We start from the raw sequence: 20460 nt of genomic DNA on the forward strand, positions 1-20460 counted from the left end.
AATCTTTAATTATGCAGATAAATAATAATATAGAATATTAAATTGTGATAAAAAATAATTAGGCAACTATAGGTCAAAACAAAACCAAGGCCCGCTTCGACACAAAGATAAAAATCTAATATTTCTCTCATTCTTAGAAATAAATACACATAACTTTATATCGCTGGAAAGGGTTAAACGCCAGCATTTTTTAAGTTCATAGTCAACTATGATTTCAATTTAAAAAATTATATTTTTTATTATTTCTGACAAAAAAAGCAAGCATAGAAAAAAACTGACTACGCCACTGGATTGTGCCTAAAAAAGTGCCTTAATAACGTTTTTACAGAATTTTATTATTCCGCAAAATAAAAAAGTTATGGGCAATTTTCAGAATGGTAAAAAATTCAAAAAGACACCGTATCTCAGTTGACAGCGAAAATATCAACAGGCGGTTTACGCCATTAAACTTGTCTCAGAAATCGAGCCCATGACATCTATGTCGGTTTTGCTCTATGTAGTCAGGAAATAGGTTTTCTTGATTAAAACAGACCAATTTCGACCACTCTGTACATACTTAGGTCAACTTTGGACATTGGACATCCGACAAAGTGCCGCTTCGTACAAATATTTTTTGCCTAATAATTTTTTTATCAATCAATTAATGGATATTCATAATATAATAGACAAATAATACCTAAGTAAATGAGTATTTCTTTTTTATTTTATATTTTCAAGAAATTTCAAGATTTTCTTGATTTCTTGTCAAGAAATCTTGATCTTGAGAAGTAATTTCTTGTCTTGTCTCGAAATCAAGACAAGATCAAGAAGTTGTCAAGAAAATGACGACTCCTACTAAAAATAATAAAAAAATAATATCCAGTTGTTATTACAAATGTTCAAAGCGACCATCACCATAAAAGCGATTTATAAAATCTATTGTTGTTTATGTAAATGTGTTTTGCAGTAAATTGATCATACTCAATACACAATATTGTGTCTGCATTCCTTTCATAGACACAGATCCGGTAGTTCAATTTCATAGTAAAAATAGAAGAATAACATTTTAAAGTTATATTTCTCTAAAGCATACACTTTTAATACTGATTAAATACAACGTTCATCCTGTTTTAATAAAGCTCGCAGAATTTGCTTATGTCAATAATGTTTAGCGTCGAGCCGCTGCAAAAGAACATTCCTGCCCGTCGCTATTCGCAGTTTTCTTTATCAATTTACCCTGGCACCGTGCAAAAACAAATACTTACTGTGCAAAGCCTTAAGGTAAGCCTTGCCGGCGTTAATCATCTGCCTCGCTCCCGGATTGAACTTGTCGAGGATGTTCTGAAACAAAATTAGGTCGAATTAGATTGAGAGAGAGAGAAGTTGGGCAAAAAGTCGAAGGTTGCGTTAAGTCTGAGGCATGCTACCACCTCCCTTGTTTGGATTTAGTCCTAATTAAGACGAATTCGTAGAGTAAATGTTTAAATTAGACGTTTTGGCTGTAAATACTGAATATCAGAAATGAATAAGTTATACAGGGTGGCGCACCTTATTCGCCTCGGTTGATTATACGAAAACGGAAAGATGTAGAAGCAAAATATTTAATAACAGGACAATCAAGAATTTTATTAAAATTTCTAGGAATTTTCTGCCGCCATATTGCTTTTATCAGAAAACGGCCGAATTTCGTATTGCCGAAAATTAGGGGCTTATTTCATGTAACGTCATTTAGTTATTAATCCAAGTTCGTCCTTGATTTCACTTGTTTTTATGTTTTATCTGTTATTTATGTTATTTATTATTATATTATAAAGTTTTGCAAGTAGTTCAGCACCAACTCCGTTGGTCGGTAAATGTTTAGGCAGGAATTCTAGAATGACGAATGACTGGACTTTTTTAATTATCTGAATGAAATTAACTATCCATAATTTCTAAGAGATAAATTGCCAATTTTGTTATAGGATCCATCATGATGAAACTGCATTTGTTGCAATTTCATCAGCATGGATGCAGTTGGTGTAGTTGGTGCAGTTTTGCCGCTTATTTTGCTATGAATATGTGGGGCTTCTTGGATACCACTTAATTTAGTAGAGAGAGGCTCTGGAGCGGCATATTTCCATGGCCAGCTAGGTCATCGGATTCAATATGTCTGGGTTTTAAGTTATGGGGTCCAATCAAGAACGAACATGGATAAATAGCAATTAAATTGTACTAAAATGAAATTAAATTATATGTTTTGATATACGCCCCCTAGCGGACATTTTTCGAACTTGAAAATAATTTTTAGCGATTTTTCTTGGTCGATTTACTTATTAGAATTTTTTTCCCAAAGTTATACGATAAGTAATTTTTGAGATACAGCCGGCGTCCATTCTTAGTTGGCCACCCGGTATATTTGACTGGAGATCTGCCGCTTCTTTTGCTTGTTTTTAATGGACAAAAATCGAAATAAAATCTTCAAACGGTAAAATCGCAAAAGCGCTCCACACGCAAAAAAAAACAAAAAACGCTTTCTGTGTGGCCGTCGGCGTCGGCTTAAAGAATACATCGAAATTTTATTACGTATTTATCGAGTCTGTATACTTTCCGCTGCTTAGCCTCGGAAATACAAACCTAGCCGGTTGTTTCTCGTCGCATATTCTTTCTGCGTTTCTCATTACGCCAAAGCCCGTCAGCGCAGCTCTACAAGTTTGAGTAGGGAGGCAGCGCGGGGGGCGGAAGGAGGGGTGTAAAAAGAGAGAACGGCGACGTAAAAGAGCTTAAAGTGCACTTTAGCAACACGAGCGACCTCTGAGTGGTGCCGTAACAAGCGGCAAATTAAATGGGGAAAGCTTATTTACAGTTCGAACCTTTGCGGTATACGGCTTTCGTCGGGGTTTTCTTTTTTATTTGGTAATCGTTTGGGAAAAAAGAAAAAGAATTTCCAAAAACTGTTTAAATTTTTTATTCGTAATACCTTGCATATTTAGTCCAATATTTTTGTAATTCATAGAATAAAAAACTTGGGAATTTTGTTTCAGTGTAAACCTAAAATATATACGAGGGTGTATTTCAGGAAAATATTTTAACTTCTATAGGGTGGCTCAAGGGTAGGCTTTCAAGAATTGAACAAGCGAGGAAAATCTTCGTTAGTATGAAATCATTTTTTACAAGACGAGACCTCAGTGCGAAACTCAGAACTCGAATGGCCAGATGCTACGTCTTATCTGTGTTACTCTATGGAAGTGAGAGCTGGACACTAAATTCACAGACCGAAAAGAGAATAGAAGCCTTCGAAATGTATGTGTACAGACGGATGCTGCGTATCACAGAACACACTAAAGAAGAACGCTAACTCCCATGCATTTTTTAGTTTCAAAAAGGTTTCAAATTTGTAAAGAAATCTGTAATCTGTATGTTGAAGTGGCGCCATCTAGCCACCCAGGAAAGTAACAAATGTGGCGGCAAATTTAAATAGATGCAATTTATTTTTAAGCAAGACGTATTGACTTGTTCGCCAGTTAGAGCCAATCAGATTTCTACAAAATAATGTGTAGTCATCTGATTGGTCCAAGTTGGCAAACAAGTCAAATGGTAAAAAACAAGGATTTATATATAAAGGTTAAACCAGGTTAAACTATTGTAAAGTGTTAAATGGTTGGCTTATATCATTTTATGTGCATAAAAATCTACAATAAATAATTTAATTTAATTTACAGAAAATTATACCATGAAACATTTTACAAACAAATAAAACAACAGATTAAAAAGTATAATATTTATTATAGTACCAGATTTAAGAACACATAACAAATATCGTTGGAATACAAGAGAAAGTGACGTCCATTAGAAACAATAATGTTTTATTTACGTGTATTTTTTACATATGGACTTGAACAATTGTGTAATATCACATTGTGGAGTTTATGTACAAAAATATGGAGTTGATCAATTTTTTTTTGTAAAAATATATGGCGTTGTAAATATTACATTGTTAAAAAATAAAATTCACGAACATTTGGACTTGGTTAGGTTACCTCACCTTACTTTCTTGGATTATTAAATAAAATTGTTAGATAAATCAAAGACCTTTAACTTAAACCTTACCTTTAATAAAGATCTTAAAAATCAAACACAAAACAAAGTTCAAAAAAATTCAAAAATACAAAATCACGATTGTAAAATGAAGATTGCAAAAAACACAGCCAAACATCCAGAAAACAGCAAAACGCACATCTCCGTTCAATTGCAAAACACAACTGAAGAGGAAGGAGGAAGCCGGAAACGGAAAACTGATTTGACATACAGAACAATGACAGAACATAATTAATAGGCCTATTTAGGCAACTATAAAAACAATTTTGTATGCAATTGTTAAGCAACAAGAAAAATTAAAATAAAAATACGCCATCTAGCGCCCCAGGAAATTACTACCCCAAAAAAAGATCGTTCAAGGTCGTATATCTCAGTTGACTGGCCCTGCTGCGCATCTCATGGGTACAAAAGATCACCAACGATGAAGTATTCCAGCGCATGCAGAAACAAAAAGAGATACTGAACACCATCAAGGAAAGAAAAATGCAATACCTGGGTCATATGATGAGAGGTGATAGATACGAAATACTGCGCCTCATAATAGAGGGCAAAGTGCAAGGGAAAATATCAGTAGGAAGACACCAGAACTCATGACTAAAAGATTAAAGGAGATGGTTTGAACGCTCGTCTGCGGAAATCTTCCGGGCTGCAGTTTCCAGAGCCACAATTGCCATTTGGATTGCCAACCTTCGGCAGGAGAGGGCGTGATAAGAAGAAGAAGGGTGGCTCAAAAAAAGTGAGTGGATCAGTATGATTTTTTTAACTGGAACACCCAGTATATTATTGTATTTTTAGCTTCCTTTCAGATCACTTTATACAATCCTAAGATATGCATAAATATATTTCGATAGTTTTAGAGATATTAATGAATAAATAAAAACTATATATTTTTCAGCCTTTCTTAAAACAATATTAGAAATTCAAGAACTGTCCTGAAATCAAAACTATATTAGTTATTTACTTTAGACCTTCTGTACTCCTTCATCTTCTTCGGGTTCCATCTCCTAATGGAGGTTGGAAATAATCATGGCAATTTTAACTTTGTTAACGGCTGCTCTGAATAACTGGTTTGAAGTCATTCCAAACCATTCACTCAAATTCTTGAGCCATGATGTTCTTCTTCTTCCTTGGTTCCTTCTGCCCTTTATCTTTCCTTCTATTACGTTCTGCAGCAGGGCATATTTAGGTCCTCTCATTATGTGTCCAAAGTACTCAAGTTTTCTCTTTTTAAGGGTGTTAATCACCTCTTCGTCCTCTTTTAAATTCTGCGTTGCAGTTCTACATTTGTAACCTTGTCAGTCCATGCAATCCTCAGCATACGCCAATAACACCATCTTTCGAATGCCTCAAGCTTCTCCATTTCGGCCTTTTTAAGTGTCCAAGCCTCTGAACCATAGAATAGAGTTGCAAATATGTAACCCCTTAGCATTCTTAATCTAAGCTTTAAGTTGATGTCTCCACTGCAGAGACATTTTTTGAGTTTTACAAAGGCTGCTCTGACTATTTCTATTCGAGCTTTTATTTCTGCTGATTGATCCAAGTTTTCGGTCAACCAACTGACTAGATATTTATATTTTTGTACTCTCTCCATAGGTGTATCATCTATTAGAACATTGGCTTGGACATCTTCTCTGTTAGTGATGATCATAAATTTAGTTTTCTTAGGGTTCATTTTCAGGCCATAGAATCTACACGTGTTGTTTAGTCTTTGTAGAAGCGTTTGCCACGTTGTCTGCTATAAGGACGGTATCGTCCGCAAACCGCATATTATTTAAGACCTGCCCATTAATAGTGATGCCGTCCTTTCTACTAGCCAAGGCCTCCCGAAAAATTGAGTATACATCCTTGACGAACGCCGCTGAGAATCTTTACTTCATCAGAAAGTTGGTCGTCCACTATAACCTTCGCTGTTTGCCCCCAATAAAGATTTGCTATTATCCTGATATCTCGGCTATCAATATTCATGCCTTTAAGTATTTCAATTAGTCTATGATGTTGAATTTTATCGAAAGTCTTCTCAAAATCTATAAAACACACATACAGGTCCTGATTCATATCAATATACCTCTCTGCTAAAACATTTATGCTAAACAGAGCCTCTCTCGTACCCATGCCTCTTCTAAACCCTACTTGGTTATCACTGATTTCTGAGTCCACCTTAGCAAAAATTCTATTATAAATAATTATCAAAAACACTTTCAGTGTGTGACTCATCAGGGTAATTGTTCGATGGTCGGAACATTCTTTGGCATTGGGTTTCTTGGGCAACGGTACAAAACTAGACATTAACCAATCCTTTGGTATAATGCCCGTAGTGTACTTACGTAGTGCCACTTCTGTACTTACTATGCTAAAAATATGGTAATCGCAAATCATACAGGATGTTCAAAATTTCACGCCAAACTTTTTAAAATATAAAAGAAGTTTTCTTCGTTTTTTTTTTAATGGAACAACCTGTATATTATTTTTTCAATAGATGGAGAATTAAAAAATGAACATTTCTTGTATTTAGAGTATTTTAAAATTTTTAATGGTTTTACAGATATTCGCGGTTTTAAATTTCATATGGCATTTTCCATAGTAAATTTGTATCAAAGCCACCCGATGATTTTTCTCCCCTATTTTACCGTTGAGAGAGCCTTATGAAAAAATAATACTATGGGTATCTGCAAAACAATTAAAAATTTTGAAATACTTTAAATACAAAAAATGTTAATTTTTTAATTCTCCATCAAATAAAGTAAATAATATACAGGGTGTTCCGTTTAAAAAAAAACACAAAGATAATTTATTTTATATTTTACAAAGTTTGGCGTAGAATTTTGAACACCCTGTATGATTTAAGATTACGATATTTATAGCAAAGTAACTATAAACCATCTAAAGTAAATACCTAATATAGTTTTGATTTCAGGACAGTTCTTGTATTAGTAATAATTTTTTAATGAAGGTTGAAAAGTATATATTTTTTATTTATTTATTAATATCTCTGAAATTATCGAAATATATTTACTCATATCTTAGGGTTATGTAAAGTGATCTGAAAAGAAGCCAAAAATGCAATAATATACAGGGTGTTCAATTTAAAAAAATCATCCCAATCCACTCACACTTTTTTGGGCCATCCTATAGAAGTTAAAATATTTTCCTGAAATACTTGCTCTGTACATACTTTAATAAATGCATTGAAGAAGAAATAACCCCATCACAGTGGAACAACGCAACCATCATTATTGTACACAAGAAAGGTGACGTTACAGACCTTAAAAACTATAGGCCCATCAGCCTTCTTAGCCACGTATACAAATTATTTACTAAAATACTCACCAAGCGCTTGACAAATAAAATAGACTTTTTCTTCGAGCGAACAAGCAGGTTTCCGATCAGGTTACGGAACAAATGACCATCTTCTAACAGTCAAGGTCCTTATCGAGAAATGCATTGAGTACAATAGACCGCTAATGCTTGTCTTCGTGGATTTCGAGAAGGCCTTCGATTCGGTAGACCAGTGGAAGCTTCTAGAGACACTAAGTGAGAGTCGCATCGATCATCGATACTCCTCAATCATAAGACATATAAATGATAATGCCACGGCAAACGTCAGAATATCGACAAATCAATGCACAGACAAATTCAATATCGATCGAGGGGTAAGACAAGGCGACACACTGTACCCTAAACTATTCGTTGCTTTGATAGAAAGTATGTGAAAAATGATAAACTGGGATTCAACAGGAATTAACATCGATGGCAAATTGATAAATCATCTCTGTTTTGCAGATGACATTATTTTAATAACAGACAACATACAGGAGGCACAGAATATGCTGGATATGCTGAATGATGCTTCGGAAAAAGTCGGTTTGAAAATTAACTTGTCAAAGACACAATACATGACAAACCTAGTACTAAGTGGAAATTTAAACATTAATAACATACCTTTGGAACAAGTGCATACATATAAATACTTAGGGCATGAGATCGGTATTAGAAGGGATAATCAGACCCACGAAATTCTACGAAGAATAGGTTTGTCGTGGGCGGCATTTAGCAAACTAAGGCATATACTGAGATCTGATATTCCCATATGTTTAAGAAGAAAGATCTTTAACCAGTGTGTCTTGCCTGTCCTCACGTATGCAGCTGAAACGCTTACTTTGACAAAAAAGATATATATATATATAAGACATAGAATACAGGTCATGCAACGGAAAATGGAAAGGTCTATGTTGGGAGTTACACTCAGAGATAAAATACTCAATCATACAATACGAAATCGAACAGGAGTAAGAGATGCGGTGATATCTGTCTTACATCTTAAATGGAATTGGGCAGGACATGTGGCTAGGATGACAGATGGACGGTGGACAAAGAGACTTGTGGAATGGAGACCGAGACACGAGGTCTGTAGAAGCAGAGGACGACCTCCTAGTCGATGGACAGATGACATTAAGAGGGTGGCTGGAAACTGGATTCAAGTGGCACAAAATAGAAGGAAATGGCTAGAGTTAAGGGAGGCTTTTGTTCAGCAGTGGACGGTATAAGCTAAATAATGATGATGATGATGACATACTTTAAGTTTGCACTTAAACAAAATTCCCAAGTTTATAATTCTAGGATCTACAGATGCCCGACGCACTATTGCCGGACCCTGTATAAAATTTTAAATTAAAAGCCATATCAATCTAAGAATATGTTTCATACAAACAGTGTCAAATAGAAATAAACCTTGAAGAAAGTGTTAGTAACTAATTTAAAAGTAGAAAAAATAATTATGATTATTTAAAAAACCGAAAAGAAAAATATTAATGGAACAATCAATAAACTGAAGCGAAGAAGAAGAAAATAATTTACTGAATACAAAAATATCGATTTAATACAGAAAAAGACAGAAAAAAGAATATTAAATACAAATCTCGACAAATTACATGAACCGAAATCACAACCGCGAATTTTTCCAATAATAAACGACGAGGCTTTTAAAAAGTTTCAAACTGTTTTCCTTGAGTTTCCTCGATGTCAATCCATTTCCGGCGTGCTTTCTCGTTGAACCGTTAATTTTAAAAAGTTTTTAAGGAAGTTTATGACACGAAAAAAGATGTTTTTTTTTCGCTCGTGACGACGTCAAGTCGTTTGCAAAGATTAAACGGGCGGACTTTTTCGTTTTATTATGTCAATATATTTTGCTATGCATAATAATAAATCGTTCTTTACCGCCTGTTTATGTTTTAGAACTTTTTAATTAAGTCTTGAAAGGGAAATTATCTTTTAAATTCTTTGTACCGTCAAGACAGTATCTTTAAAATTCATTATTGAGAGGAAAGTGCATTTAAAAATATTTCTGATGAGTTTACTGTATACAGAATGTTGACTATTTTCGTGTGTTTTACAAGGTTTCTCGTTTATGAATAGTATGTACAAAGATGTAAAATGTAATAATGAGTAGTAATCCAGTAGTAATCCAGTAGTTTATTACTGGGAGCTGTCATTTTCAATATATGAGTGAAACTTATGTTTTTGTTAAAAGGGACACCATGTATATTAAAAAAATATATATACAGGGTGTCCCTTTTAAAAAACATAAGTTTGTGTCATATTTGAAGAATGACGTAGTAGTTAGTTACGTCACTAGATTCTACGTGAAAAACTCTATGGTTTTTTTGTCACCTGATCATAAGCTGATCATGTAATATCTCAGTTATCTTATAAGTATCATCATCATCTGATGATAAGTTATAAGATAACTGAGATACAAAGAGTGTCGAAAAATGCAACATTTTCAAATTCGCTCTATATTTCAGGAACTAAGAAAGCTAGGACAAATATGTGTGCCAAATTGGCCACGCCGTAAAATATGTCCAATTTATACCGGTTTATGGAACAGGATTAACAATTTTAAAACAGGCAAATTTTTTTATAAAAATTTTTTTTTTTCAAAATATTAATAATAAAATATATTTTTTGCATCTAATGATGATCTGGAGGCATAATTTATAACTAATCTATAAGTTACTTAAAACAAACGATAATTAGAATTTTTAATAATTTCAGTATCGTAATTATTAAAAACTGTTATTGAAATTTTGTTCTTTTACTTTTCCTGAGCTGCTAATTATAAAAATATTAATTAGGTATAATTGGAGGCGACATGCTGTACTCCTGAACTTTTATATTACAGTTTATTTATTATGACTATATTTCTTAAATTTATTTTATAACTTTCAGGAGTCACTAATAATTCAAGCTTAATCATTGAGATCTCAAAAACTTTGAACAAAAAACGGCATTTGATGCTGATGGAAATGCCATCTTACAAAATTCTGAATACTTCATATTTTTGGAAAAAAAAGTTCGCGATTTCGATTTAATTTTTTTTTCAAACGTCACAAAAGTATTAATTTTTGCGACATGATTGACAATATAAAAAAAATTGATCAAGTGCGAGTCGGACTCGCGCACGAAGGGTTCCGTACCATTCATTATCTATACAACATTAGGCACTATATTATTATAAACTTTTTTTCCGATTTAGCTGAAATTTTGAATGCGCGTATAAGTAATTTAAAAAAAAAATGAAGAAACATTACTAAAAATTGTATTAATCGATAATAAATATATAAAAAGTAAAAATAAATATGTAAAAATATGTAAAAATTAAAAAAAACGATTAAAAAAAGTCGCCTTGACTAGGATTCGAACCTGCCTTACTACGGCTGCTCCAACGTCATAGCAACGTAAAGTCCTAACGCCCTTAACCACGCGGCCACCTAGGACTTGAAAGGTTCTATGTAAAATTCTTACTTGAAAGATAATGTTTAGTGAAAGTACTTTCTTATTTATAAACATTTATATAATTCTGTTTTTAGTATTTGTTCTTATAGCGGCAATATAGATACATTATCTGTAAAAATTTCTATACAGGGTGAGTTTTCTACGATGTTCTCTATGGGTATCTCGGAAACTAATGGAAATAGAGAGTCGGTTAAATGGGGAAAGAATTGCACTTTTGTGGGGTCATAAATATGCGCCTTTCAGATTTTTGAAAAAGTTCATGGCTTACTAGATATTACGAAAAAAACAAATTTCCGCTATTTTAAAAATTGTTCCTAATTCCATTATAAGCTATTTTAGACAAAAAGTTTTCAGATAAAAGCTGTAGATAATCATATCCTTTATGAGAATGTGGCCTTCCGTTTTCTTCTAAAGCCTGTCATTTTTGACATATGACACAAACATATGTTTTTTTAAATGGAAACCATAGTTGGCCATGACTTCATAAAAAGCGCCATTTTTTAAGCTTTTCAGCGATATAAGCTATAATATGTTTTCTTCGAAAAATTACTGAGTTATATCCAATTCTTATCATTTTTAAACAATTTCACTTTGCTCTCAGAAATGTGAAGCTGTCACATCCAAACTTGTATTGTAAAAAAATTGTAAATATAAATTTTTCAAATGAAGAAAAGCGTGTAGGATTATTGGTTCAACTTTTCTTGACCATACATTTTCGAGGATACGTTGACCGGTGAATGTTACGTTTTTTAGAGAACGGTTTTTAAGACATGTTAGAAAAGTTAAATTTAGTTATAGCCAATTCTTATCTTTTTTGACTAATTTCAGTTAGATTGCATGGTATTCTTATTCTGTTATGATTTATAACTTATAAAAAGTCACAATATATTACTAAACGGTTCCTTACAATTTACATTGAACAAACTAAAGCTTAAAAAAATAATATCACTGCATACACTTTAAGTTATTTTCGAAAATGTGCCGCCATTGTTTTGAGTTGTATCTTTTTAAAACTGAATTACTACCTATTCTCATAAAAGGACCGGTCGACTTAGTTAAACTTCTCTAGTACCGCCACTCGAGAGCAACGACGATTGAACTTGTTTCCATGGCTAACTATGTGAAATTGTTTAAAAATGATAAGAATTGGCTATAACTCAGTAATTTTTCGAAGAAAACATATTATAGCTTACATCGCTGAAAAGCTTAAAAAATGGCGCGTTTTATGAAGTCATGGCCAACTATGGTTTCCATTTAAAAAAATATATGTTTGTGTCATATGTCAAAAATGACAGGCTATAGAAAAAAACGGAGGATACGGTCTCATAAAGAATGTGATTATAGACAACTTTTATCTGAAAACTTTTTGTCTAAAATAGCTTTAATGGAATTAGGGACAATTTTTAAAATAGCCGAAATTTGTTTTTTTCGAAATATCTAGTAAGCCATGAACTTTTTCAAAAATTTTAAAGGCGCATATTTATGACTCCACAAAACTGCAATTCTTTCCCCATTTAACCGACTCTCTATCTCCAGTAGTTTCCGAGATACCCATAGAGAACATCGTAGGAAACTCACCCTGTATATAACGGTTATAACGGTTCATAAGATAGACCTTTGTGACACACGGACGGACGGACAGCGAAGTCTTAGTAATAGGGTTCCCGTTTTTACCCTTTGGGTACGGAACCCTAAAAAACATTTTAACGCCTAGGCATTCATGCCATAAACTTTGGTAAAACTGATATCGGAGATGGAGAACCAACCTCTGTAAAACCGTTTCAGATACTGGCTTTTGCCAAAGCTTTAAGACCTCATGATGAGTTATAACTCAATAAATGGTATTACAGTGGATCTATAAGGTCGCGGTGATTAACCTCCCCCCCCCCTCTTATACAATCTACATCTACGTTTGTTTCAAATAACTGACTCTTATACAATCTACATCTTCGTTTGTTTCAAATAACTGACTTGATAGAAATAAACTAGGGTCAAAAATTCGCCAATCTTTGAAAACACACCGATCTTTGACTTTTCAAAAACGCAACCTAGCGCTTGTCCAGGCTAAACGTGTCCGGAATACATATTTTCCAACAAACAGAGGCGACTTCTATCCCTTTTCTATATATCTCCGATGCAAATTCGAGGGCCATTTCCACTCCACGCCATCCCTTACAACGGTGCTGGCTGTCCGAGTTATCCGCGTGGAAGAATTAACGTCGCTTCTCCTAAAATGGATCGGTACGGCGCGGTTTGGTGCCAAATTGGCCACGTTGTAAAATATGTCCAATTTATACCGGTCGGTATTTACGGCTGCGTGTCAATAGAGATTACTTTTTTACGGCTTGGATTAAGCGAGCTAAAAACATTTTAGTGCCGGTTTTTTTCGGGATGGGATTTTTGTGCAAACAGGCTTAATAATTTGCGAAATAAGTATAAAATATCGCTGTTTTTATATATTTTTATCTATGAGAGTATTTTTGGAAAATTATATACGGGATTAACAATTTTACAACAAACATTTTTTTTATATAATAGTATATTGTTTTATCTACAACCGTTTAGTTATAACGTTTTTACATCACTACTTTTTTAGTATTTCAGTTACGTTATGAGATTCATAACACAACTAGTGGTATTATGAATCTATAACACAACTAGTTTTTATAATAATGAAAAACAACTACGAACATCTAAATATATTAATTTTTGATACAAATTCCTACTACTAATTATTATAAATATTAATAACAAATTTTTTACACTTCTTAAAAAGCAATTCCTGCTACTGATAATGATGACGATAATAATAGTGAAGGTCTAACTGAAATAGATTGGGCTGTTGATCGGTTTGGCTCGCACTCGGCCTGGCATCATTGGCGTAACTACAGGGGAGCCGGCCCCCCCCAGGTACCGCTGGGCACCCCCCAGGGAAATCCTGAATTATGACTATTTCGTAGTAAAAATGACGTTTTCTAGTATTGTTCAATTAATTGTTTGTTATGTTCAATATATCAGTATTATTTTGTTGTGTTCAAAAAATGTGTTAATTTTTATTTTTTTAGAAAATTTGTAGGTAGGTATTTAAGTAATCTACGAGTACACGGTATGATAACCAAGTCTATAAAATTTATTGATAGAGAAATTCATGTAAACGTTTTATTCAAAAAATGTGTTTTTTAAATTATTTTTCATTTTTAAAAAACAAAAGCTCTAGGCCCCCCCTGGGCTCAACCCAGACCCCCCAGGGCCACCACAGGATAAATTACTAGTTACGATAATGGCTGGCATGCTTCCTCAACGATTCCTGGTCCCAAAATGTGCTGCGCAACAATTTTCTTGTTTTCTTTCAACAACCATCATCTCACCATCATTCTTTCAACAACCATCAAACCAAACCAAACTACTTCTCCAACCTCCATGACGCTTAACCATTAGTAGATCTGCCCCCGAGTCCCCGAGCAATGAGGCAGATGTGCGTCTAAAAGCGTGTCCTGTATACTTCCCCGGTTCATTAAGGCATAAAAAACAAGCAATTTTTTTAGTAAAAAAATGTGACAAATGTCATAGTTAAAGGTGAGCGACTAATAAACGAAAATTAAAACAGCATTTTCTTATTTTCCGGTTATAGATAAAACGTTGTACATGACACGTGCGTTTAAACATGATTGGAGGTGTGCTATTCGGAGTAAAAATGACTTTTTGTGCCTCGCCTGTATGTCGTTAAACAAACAACCTCGCCTTTTAACAAACAACCTCGCCAACTGTTCAAACAAACAGCCTCGCCTGTATGTCGTTAAACAAACGACATACAGGCGAGGCACAAAAAGTCATTTTTATTCCGGACTATAGGACATGCTATATTTTTCCAACGCCACAAATAAGTTTTTAAACAATTTCAAACGTTCCAAATAATATAAAAAGATTTAAAAGTAATACCTTGTATGTAATTATATATCTCAAGTTTTTCAAATGGTGGCTCGTTAGCATATTTGGAAAATGCATTTTTTGCATATAATTTTGTACCACACACTTGGTATTGCGTGTCGAATTGTCGTTATGAACAGGATGTTACAATTTTAAATAAACCATATGCGAAAATGTCAAAAGTTGTCATATAGTATATCATTCTATTCAGAATATCATTTTGTATCGAATAAAGTAAAAAAATACCGAGGGTGTCATTTAAAAATCAAAAATTGTAGTCATTTCCGGTGAAACAGGAAGTGACCAAAGACAATTGAATACCGTCAATCAATCCTAATTTATACTTTATACTTAGTTAATCCTTATTTACTAACATACCAAATATCGTTTTCTGATGTTAAAAAATAAAAAAGGTGTAGGGGTGAGCCACTTTTGGGACGCACCCGCTATAATCTACATCTACGTCTGTTGCAAATAACTTACTTGATAGAAAAAAACTAAGGTCAAAAATTCGCCAATCTTTGAAAACACACCGATCTTTGACCCAAAACGCAGCATTGTCAAATACAATTCAAACCACCCTATATATTTGTTTGTCCGGTATTTTTCAATTTCAATCGCAATAATAACTCCATCCACACTCCTTTCCAATTCTATGTAAAAATTATTTGACCGCATCAAATCCCAAATCGAAATGGATTTACCGAAAAAATCGTTTCTAGTGTTACGGATGCAGCGGCCGCACGATCAAAAGTTCAGGGGAAATTAAAAAGAGCCGAAATGAAATTTTTAATATTGTCCGAACCGCAGCATCCAATATTCAATTACAATCAATTTTTCGTCAACATGAAAATAGTCCTCGTTAACACCGCGTTCCACTGTTATTCACGTTTGCGATTCGTTGGAATTTTGATTGAGATCGTAAAATTGATTAAATGGCGAGGAATCGTCGAGTGGTCAAGAGAGTTACATTATACAGGGTGTCAAAATAACCAGCATTTAACATTGCCGAGACCAATGATAGTGTGAAAATCTGGCAAATCATGTAAATTTACATATAATATCAGTTGAGACGTTTATTGTCTCATTTCTTTCAACCCCCTCCTTCTGTCAAACGCAAGGATTATCAGAATCATATCTTGGTCCAGAGCCAGTACTGGGAATCAGGATTTTAACAAAAGCCAGTATCTGAGACGGCTCTACAGAGGCCAGCTCTCCATTTTCGACATCAGACGTACCAAAGTTCATGGCACGAAAGGTCGTCGTCTCGGCTCACTCAGTGATAAGGTGTTCTGGTGTTTCCCCATTTTCCCCACAGAATCTGCATTCGCCGTTGTTTCTCAGCTTTAGCCTACTGAGGTGTTCGTTGAGGAGACTGTTAGAAATCCCGTGACAATCCGAAGATTGTTTTTACTTAAATCAAGGAAAACCTTTGATTTTTCTCGGTCGTAAGTTCTGAGGAACTTTTTCGAGTGTCTTAGACCGTTGGAGGACACCCATTCCAAGTTACGGATGGAGTCTTCCAGATTCTTCAGTTCCGCTTTCAGTTGGTTCCCGTTTGGAAAACAGAACGGTTCTGGTCCAGTTAGTGGAGTGTTCGCTCCTTTCCTAGCTAGATTATTTGCTTTTTCATTGCCTTCTATCCCTTGGTGAGCAGGCACCCAGAGTAGGAGGACTTTATTTTCTTTGCCTAATTTGTTGAGCTTCTCTAGGACACACGCATAGCAAGGTCTTTATCCAAGAACCAAATTCTAAAACTACGAAGGAACTGCTTATGCTTAGCAGGAATAAAGTGAGAATTATAACAGGACTTTTGACAGGACATATAGCTGTCAAGTGCGATCTAAACAAGTTCAACCTGTATCAAGAAAGTCTTTATTGCGGACTTTGCGATAAAGATCCTCAATCGACGTAGCACATAACATGTCAGTCACTGCGAGGCTCTGGATCGCAAGCGACATTTTCAATTTGGAAAAGCAAGACTAGAACAGGGGAAACTATGCACCCATTCTAACAAGGACCTGCACAAGTTGGTGCAGGGTACAGGGATAGAAGAGTGGGTGCAGACATAGAAAGGGGACAATCATACTAGGCCTTCTGTTTGACGTTTCAAAATGACACATGCATTTTGAGGATTTGTAGTTCTCTTTTATATTATTTATTATTTATTTACAGGTTTTGTTTAGAGGTATAAGGACATTGTGTCAGAACTTAAATAAACAATAACATTATTGAAAATTCCAGAAAAATATTGTAAAATAAAAGTTGTGCAGTATATATAATACACGCAACTACCGTATGACCAAAAAAAAACGGCGTCCAGTTAGTTTGGAAATGAACATCAATGACATTCCCCATATAACTTTTATTTTTTCTGATAAAAAAGGATATTTGGTGCATGACATAAATCAGGATTGATTGACGTATTCAATTGTTTTCGGTCACTTCCTGTTTCGCCGGAAATGACTACAACTTTTGATTTTTAAACGACACCGTCGGTATTTTTTTAAATGACACTCTGAATAGAATGACATATCATATGACAACTTTTGACATTTTCGCATATGGTTTATTTGAAATTGTAACATGCGGTTCATAACGACAAAATTTGTCTCAAAATACCACGTGTGTGGTACCAAATTATTCGTAAAAAAATGCTTTTTGCAAATATGCTAATGAGTCACCTTGGTTCCATTTTAAAAAATTGAGATATGATTAGAAATGCGATTTGGCCATCTTTTAACAGGCCAGACAAGGCACGAAAAACATTAGACGATGACATATATTTATCCAAGGCTCCTTGATTGAAAATTAGTGTTTTTAACATACCCAGGGAACTCTAGATTGAAATTTAAAATACCACTTTTTTTTAAACGAAAGTCATTCTGTTCGGAGTGTCATTTTCTATCGAATAAAGTAAAAAAATACCGAGGGCGCCATTTAAAAATCAAAAGTTGTAGTCATTTTTGGCGTAACAGTAAGTCACCGAAAAAAATTGATTCATCCTAATTTATGTTATATACTAACATATCAAATCTCGTTTTTTATCTGAAATATTAAAAAAGTTATAAAGGTAAGTCACTTTTGAGAAACACCCGGTATATGTAGACCTAATAAAGTATTAATAATGTAGTACTAAATTATCCTGTAATAGCTGACATTTTTATCAAAATTATAATTAATTAATGTAGACTAAAATAAATAGGGTAATATTTATGAATAAAACAACACACAATTTCAACAGACAAGAAAGTCTAGGAATAAAGTTTCAATTTTAAAACAGAACAAGGAAACTAAAGGGGTAAATTTTAATCTGGAATTTTATTTAGTGAAAAACTTCTAACGATTCCGACAATAATAAAGAAACATTTCACCGTGCTCGTCCGAGTGAAATAAAAGTTTTACTCTGAAACTTTGTTGATTTCTTCAAGCCGAAGCTATATTGCCCCGTTTAAGTTTTCGCTCTTTTCCACTCTTCTTTGGGTGTCTTTTGTCAGTCAAGAGTTCGACTCTCCCCAAGAAAGTTGGCTGACTTTAAGTGATATGATTTAGTTCAACCGACGTATCATACGACATAATGTAGAAAAGTTTTTTTAGTATCCAAACATGTCACTAACTTTTGCTTTAACTCAAATTCGATATTTGTTTTGTTGGTGTTTCTACCCAAGTAACAAAATTCCGACTTCTGACTAGTTTTGACTACGCGCAACGTTGAAATTGGTACTTTTCCCTGCCCTATGCATACCCAAACCTCAAATCACGTAGCCAAAACGTCGCCACGACGTTGCACTTAAACAGTTGTATATTTTGACCCTTAACAACGTTGGTAAACGTTGCAGAGCACAACGTTGTTAGAAGTGGGGTTTTATACCGTTGTCATTACGTCGCCAGAAGGCATGTTTATTGTACTACAGAATAACAAACGTAGTACAACGTTGTGCAACGTACTTTTAAATTACGAGTGTAAGTACATACTAACTACAACGTAATACAACGTTTCATTAAACGACCCAAAGCAACTTCAAAATTATAACCAATTACTACGTTGGATTACGGCGACGAGCGCGACGATATCGATTTTTGGTGTGGAAGCGGAACTATCTACACCTAACCTCAAAAAATACTGTGCTGTACTGTCACAGAACAATTGGTTAGGTATTTTTTTTGTGGTACTTACTGTGTAAAGCGAAAAGAAGATGTATAGGAAAAAAGTATATAAATGCTCAACACAACTTTTTATAGAAAAAGGAAAAAGTATTTAGAAGAAAGTCAGCGAGCAAGTCAGTGTCCGAAAAATGAAGTGGAAATATCGAGTTTAGGTTCGTCATCCACATCCTCGTAATGTGCTACTAGTGGTAGCTTATCATGAATGGATACTATGGAAATAAATAACAGTACACCTGAAGCCCATACAACAGAGGAATACTATGAGAATAATGATCCTCCAGAAGAGCAGTCAACTGAAATTCATCCTGACGTCCTTTCGACCAAAAAATAAAAACATTTTTAAGTCAGTGGAGTGGTCCAACGTTGGCGACGTTGTAGCGACCCTAAAAACATCCACCATTTTGTTGCAAATATAGGTCGGTTAGACGTCGCTTCGACGTTGTCCGGCAACGTTGGGTTGCTCCTGGCGACGTTGTGATTACGTTGAACAACGTAATTTTGCTACTTGGGTATTTACTTCATTTTTATTGAAAAAAAAGTGTTTTAATATAATTGGATTTTATATTTGTTTTAAGCTTCATTCAGAACCTCGAAATTAGTGGAATAAATTAGTGGTTTTAATTAGCGTAGAAGTTTGTTCCTCTAATTTCAATGTAAAGCATTCAGAACGTTAAAATTAGTGGTGGTAATTCTCACTTAGTAGGAAAAGTTAACAAACTTTTTACTTTTGTCACTAATTATGCTTCAAAATTTGCGAGTAATGTCATTTTGATCTTTGATTATCATCCGTCAAGTGAAATTTTCTGCACAACTATCTATTTTAAAGTCCTTTTCTGGCATTCGCAATAATGTTACCGTTAATTTAAGTTCTAGAGTTACAGCAAAGCCATAGTTATAGTAAACTCAGAAAACCACAAGAAATCCGCAACATTTCCAACCAAATTCAAATGTCAGTTGAAAATTCAAACAGAACTGTCAAAAATAATTAAAATTATACTCCTTCCTTAATCATTTTATTTTTTCAAAGGTTTTAAACGAACAAAAAATACTCTCAATTTAACCTAACACAATAACTTTTGACAGTAACAAGAAAAAAATGATAATAACCTCAAAAGAGCTTACAATTCTAAAACCGCATCAAACCAACAACCAATCATCCCAGTTTAATCCGGTCTCTCGGCGTTAATCCTTGGGGAGAAGCGGATGAAGGAACGATTAAAACCGGTATCAAATTTCGATAGCGTTGCCTCAGCTGACGGGCCAAGACAGCGTCAAGTTAATTGAAAAGAAAAATTGTTGGAAGTTTGTTCTTTTTGGTTGTTTTTGTCTCTCGAGAGAGTAGGGGAAAAGAGACGAGCTGTGAAAAATAGCGGAAATCTGTCTTAAATGATTTAGAGAAAGTGTGTATCGAGGACACTGCAATTGTGAAAAATAAAAATACCACAAAAAAAACGTTTATTTTGCAACAATCAATTAGTGGATAATATGACAAATAAAAATATAAAAAAAGTTAAAAATTGC

General features: G+C 34.1%; 1 protein-coding gene across 1 annotated transcript in view; it reads right to left on the reverse strand.

The window, feature by feature from the left end:
• The window catches only part of LOC115877282, a 394155-nt gene that overhangs the window by 195422 nt on the left and 178273 nt on the right, over positions 1-20460 (reverse strand). Inside the window, exon 3 of the mRNA XM_030893418.1 lies at positions 1245-1320. Within this exon, the coding sequence (XP_030749278.1) occupies positions 1245-1320 (76 nt within the window). The remainder of the gene's footprint in view (positions 1-1244; positions 1321-20460) is intronic.

Source organism: Sitophilus oryzae, unplaced genomic scaffold (assembly GCF_002938485.1).
Source record: "Sitophilus oryzae breed Bouriz unplaced genomic scaffold, Soryzae_2.0 scaffold_1443_pilon_pilon, whole genome shotgun sequence".
NCBI lineage: Eukaryota > Metazoa > Arthropoda > Insecta > Coleoptera > Curculionidae > Sitophilus > Sitophilus oryzae.